This window comes from Corythoichthys intestinalis, chromosome 5, assembly GCF_030265065.1.
Source record: "Corythoichthys intestinalis isolate RoL2023-P3 chromosome 5, ASM3026506v1, whole genome shotgun sequence".
In the NCBI taxonomy this organism is placed as follows: Eukaryota; Metazoa; Chordata; class Actinopteri; order Syngnathiformes; family Syngnathidae; genus Corythoichthys; species Corythoichthys intestinalis.
Window position 1 is genome coordinate 32,320,583 of NC_080399.1, and position 5,407 is coordinate 32,325,989.

Below are 5,407 nucleotides of genomic sequence, written 5' to 3' on the forward strand. Positions count from 1 at the left end.
ACACATCAAGTAGATGAATATGTAACTTTTTCTCCGCAGTGACAAAAACAGCTGATTGTGGCCCCAGTAGGTAGGCTACATTATGGAACAATGAAATTAACAGTTCACCTGCTGTGGCCTGAACAAAGTCTTACACCCTCCTCCTGGTGCGCATGGACTTGAATTGCGTGCCCGCTTGTGCAGGCCCTGTTTTTTCACCTCTTTTATCAACACCATCGTCGTTTTGGGGCTTTTTGAAGAAACTTCGGACACTCAGTTGCCTTGACATTTTTCAGAGTAAGGCCAACGACGTCATGCATCAAGAGAGACAATAGCTAATTAATATGCTCACTCGCCACCCTGTGGTCTGGGGTGTGAATTGCAACCTGTCAAAATGACAGATGGACTTCAGTTTTTTCCGTCACTGTTTTAAAAAATCGGTCAACGGCGGAAAATATTCGGTTAACGCGACTCCTGAGTAGTGGTGCACGGTGGTTGAGTGGTTAGCACGCCTGCCTCAAAGTTCTAAATTCTAAGATCAAGGGTTCAATCCCGGGCTCCGGCCTTCCTGTGTGGCGTTTGCAATTTCTCCCCTTGCCTGCGTGGGTTTTCTCTGGGGACTCCGGTTTCCTCCCACATCCAAAAACCATGCGTGATAGGCTGATTGAACAGTCTTAAATTGTCCGTAGGTATGAACGTGTGCGTGAATGGTTGTATGTCTCATTGTGCCCTGCCCTGATTGGCTGGCAACCAATTCAGGGTGTACCGTGCCCACTGCCCGCAGTTAGCTGGGATAGGCTCCAGCACCTCCGCAACCCAGTAAGGAAAAGCGGCATGGAAAATGAATGAATGAATAGTAGTAGTAATAATAATACCTCTAATAATATAAAGAATCGGGTTCTAATGTGAGGGAAGTTTTTTGTTGTACTTGAACGCACCACGGGGCTGACGTGACGGTAAGATAGAGAGTGCGGTTCTATTTTACTTCCTCTTTTAATGTTTTGATGCTAGCGTCAACTGCAGCAGACACTCGGCATGTTGACTTGCACAAAATGATGGAATAAATGATTAGAAACCTGACGAAGCTGGCAATTTGTTTGTCGATGTTACAACAATAAGAATTGTCACCTTAACGTCCAAAGACTGGCGAACGTAGGTCGGAGGAGGACCGTCGAGATCGACATTCTACGGCTGTATTGTTAACCCAGTATATATAAATTATATATTATAAATTATTTAAATTAAATTATTATATAAATTAATTACTATACTTATTATATGCGATATAAACTAAAAGAATTTTCACATGACTTCAATAGTCCTGGAAAGACTGTTTGACCCACCATGTTTTTGTATTGGTCTATTGCATTCAGTATTTTTATTCTTAATGTTTTCTTTATTTTATGTTCTTTAAATTTTTTTTTTTATCATATTCTACATTATAAAAATGTTTTAATTTCTGTAATTTGTTGCATTATAGTTTTAGGGTGGTTTAATTTTTATTTATTTATTTATTATTCATTTATTTAGGAAGTAAAAGTGCAAAAAAATTTGCAAAACTGCGATATATGATTGAATTTATATAATACCTTTTAATCCTGGCTAAGGGGGTTTATCTGTGAATGATGAATGGGGGACAGGTATCGACAAGCATTTGCTTTTTCCCCGTCTTCCTTTGTCTGTCATCGTCTTTTTCCGGGCAAATTATTCCATAGTCTGTGTCGATGTTTTTCCTTTCTGGCCAAACCATCCCACACTCTGTAACTGTCAATGATTCTGATGATGATGATGACAATGACAATAAATTCATTCATTCATTCATGAAGATTGCTGTATAAGGGATACAGGAAGCCATATCTCGGCACACTTGCTGCTTTTATGAAGCAAACCAAAAGTTTACGTGTTACAAAAATAATAATCGCCGCACATCCTGCGATAGGACTATTGCGCATGAACACATCGCGATGGCGATATTCAAATGATATATTATGGCCTAGTTTGTAGCATATTTTCCTTGCATTATGATTATTTCAAATAAGTGTGAATGAGAATACATCATGTTTCAGTCTGCCCTCCTATAAATGAATGGGTCAGATAGGTGCAGTAAATAAATTATAACTCTCAATTCGTGTCACATTACCCATTATTGTTGCAGTATATTATGTCTGAAAGCAACCCGAATGTGAACCTTGGAAGTTTCCGTAGGATTAAATACTGTACAGGGGAAAAAAAAAAAAACACCAGTACTTTTACCATTTCTTCCATGGATGAGGTCATCAACAAGAGGTTTGGCAACACTCTCAAACAGCTCAATTTGAGATACTGATACTCCGAAGACTTTCTTGAAGGAGTACTGTGTCTGTGAAGAACAAAATAATATCGAGTAAAAAGGTCCGTTTTAATTCAAGTGGTAGAATTTTAAACTTCCCTGGCTAATTTACGACTTTCAAACTTCCCCTTCAAAAGAAGCTGCTTTAAGGGTGGTGTATTTTTTTTTTATTACTTTGAGTAGCATAGTTTAATTTACGAACTTCAAAGTTTCACAGAAAACGATGCATTTACATGACGGCATGCAAAATTTTCATGCACATGAATTCTGTCTCTTTTACACAGGTCCACTTGAGATGTGATTATAAGACTTTATGTACTTTTACAACATCACATGGCTTAGCATCATCCTATCTAAATCTATGTTTGCAACATGGTGGTCTTATTTTTTTTTCGAGAGCAGGTAATGCTACTCCGACCAGCATAATGACTCAAATGTATTGTTTGTAATTCTAATTTAATGAATATTATCAACTTGAAATTACTCTAAAAGGGCATCTGAAACACAACAAATATTTGGTATCACCCCAAAAATGATTGAGTATTTATTTTAAGCTTGTTTTCTGGTGACTTTTTGCAGATTATGGAAGTTTGAAAAAGTCAGACACAGATGACAAGCTCTTTTCCCCCCATAGGGAAGGTGGAAGTTATTCTTGTATGTATTGTATGTTTGTGGCTTTGAAATAAGAGTTTGAAGAAAGATGATGCAACACAGCCATCTGCTCTCAAAAAGTTCACAGCAGCTCGTATCGTACAGACCGAGACTTGTTTTTACTTCTTTGATAAAATGGTGATATGATGGCAGCACATTTGTAAGATTAAACATGATTTTAGGGTGCTGCTGTGTCTGTGTTAATGTAATAGCATTTAACATCTGGATACTATAGGTCTTTAACTGTCCAATATTATTACCGCATATCTTAAGGAATTACTTCAGAGTCAGGTATAACTTTGGACTTTAAAAAACATAATCAACATTAATATATTCCTTCTGTTTCTGTGTTAAAGCTGTCCAGAATATAAACTCTTGCCTGATTATCATCTTAAGATTTTGATCATTTGATCACCAGTCAGCCTTGGTCAAGAAGGCCCAGCAGCGACTACACTTTCTCAGAGTGCTCAAAAAGGAACAACTGAGTACAAGCCTGCTGGTGACCTTCTACCGTTCCACCATAGAAAGCCTGCTGACCTACGCTGTGTCAGTGTGGCACTAAAGCTGCACAGTGGCAGACAGGAAGAGACTGCACGGCACAAAAAATCATCGGCTACTCCCAGTTTTCCTTGACTGACATCTACAACTCCAGATGCCTGAACAGAGCAAAAAGCATAATAAAGGACACTACACACCCCGGCTTCCATCTGTTCAACCTGCTACTCTCTGGCAGGCGATACAGGACCATATCTGCCAGAACAAACAGACTCAGAGACAGCTTCTTTCCTAAAGCTGTCACAATACTCAACTCTAGTTTGCATTGAGAAACATATTGTAAATTGTATTTTTGACTGTTAAGAACCAATATTTGTTACTGAATGCTATCACACGTCACTTTACCTATACCACTGCGGCGGTCTACAAATGGACGCATACAGTAAACTGAAATCTGTTTTTTTGTACTGTTAATAGCGAATATTTATTACTGAATGCTGCTGCTATCAAATGTCACCTTACCTGTACAACAAGAGTATGACTGTTACTAGTCATTGACTCCCCACTGATCTGTTTTATATTGCGTTTTATCTTGTGTTGTGTATATATATTTTGCAGATTGGAGATTGCACATATTTTTCAATCCATTCTATGTGTAAGTGTGTGTGCACTCTACAGGGCAGCTTTGAATCTCATGACACTTTGTGCAATGACAATAAAGGCGTTCTATTCTATTCTATTTTAAATGTGTTAATTTCTCGATAGTCATCACAGGAAACACATGGTTCTACTACTGGAATTATGTTTCGAAGAACTGCCTCTTGTAATCTGTTTTAATGCTTTTTACACATAGCTACTGAAAGGGGTCCCTGTAGCCAAATCGTTTGCCTGATTATTATAGTTCACCTCTTTGTATTCTCCATTGCGGCTGGTTTTGAAGCCTTCGGGTGCATGCAGCTGGATGGTGTTGCTGCTGATCACTTCGATACAACATTCCTCGTCTTCTCCACCAAGGGGTCGCACACGACAGTAAACCTGAGTGAAGGGGCGATAAATTGGTGTAAACGTGAAAATACATTTTGTGCTGCGCACATTGACATTTTATCGTTCCAAAAACATTAAACACTCACGCCAACTGGGTCTTTCTGGCTGGCTGTTTTTTTGGGAGGGAGTCGACGGGGGGTTTTGCCTTTCCTGGCAAAAAAAATTTTTTTTTAAAAAAATCGATATTGAAACACACGCCATTGTTATTTCGCAGTTAGGAAACAAAGTCACACGCCGGTCAGCCCTGCGGCTAGAGGTTTCAACCCAAACAAGTAATCGTTCAAGAACTGAAAACAACACATGACCTACAAATATCACATTTGTCTGTGGTGATAAACTACACATTTTGCATTTGGTCGTCTTTACTTACGTTTGTTTTGTCATTTTGTCCTTGCACCCTCAGTTCCACTCTTGCTGCTGATTTTCTCTCCCTCGCCTGCATTCAAACGGGAGAACGTTTTCAAAACCTACCGGCCTCAGCCAATCAGATTCATTGCCTTTGATCATGTGTTTCCGCTTCTTCATTGGTGCGTTCAGGTTACCAATGTAATTTTCATGACAATAGTTTGTCTCAAATAATGTAGTTCATATCGGTTTTTAGTCAAGGACAGTCATCTTGGTTTAATAAATTTGACTTTAAGTCAAATTTAAAGCTGGCAGAGTGCACAGTATTTGTAATGACAGGCCGATTACATTGCCCGGTGAAAATCGCAGATTTTAAATCTAATGGATGGATTGCTGTTCAAAAACCTCACAAAGTCTACAGAGAAACACTCATTTTTAAAAATAGTAGTTAACTACGGCCTGTTATTTGTGCCATCAGAAACTGAATCTGAAAATGGTAAACTAGTAAATGCAATCAAAGGGTTTTTGTTTTGGCAACAACCCTGAAAGGTCATTCTAAATCTA

At 38.6% G+C, this 5,407-nt stretch overlaps 1 protein-coding gene across 2 annotated transcripts in view; it reads right to left on the reverse strand.

Annotated features, from left to right (window-relative positions):
• Positions 1 to 5,407, reverse strand: part of kif23 (kinesin family member 23) — a 28,620-nt gene that overhangs the window by 22,800 nt on the left and 413 nt on the right. For both annotated transcript variants that reach the window (XM_057837161.1, XM_057837162.1), the window contains exons 2-5: positions 4,869 to 4,934; positions 4,585 to 4,648; positions 4,361 to 4,489; positions 2,233 to 2,338 (exon numbers count right to left, since the gene is read on the reverse strand). In XM_057837161.1, coding sequence (XP_057693144.1) covers positions 2,233 to 2,338; positions 4,361 to 4,489; positions 4,585 to 4,648; positions 4,869 to 4,882 — 313 coding nt within the window. In that variant the 5' untranslated portion in view covers positions 4,883 to 4,934. The remainder of the gene's footprint in view (positions 1 to 2,232; positions 2,339 to 4,360; positions 4,490 to 4,584; positions 4,649 to 4,868; positions 4,935 to 5,407) is intronic.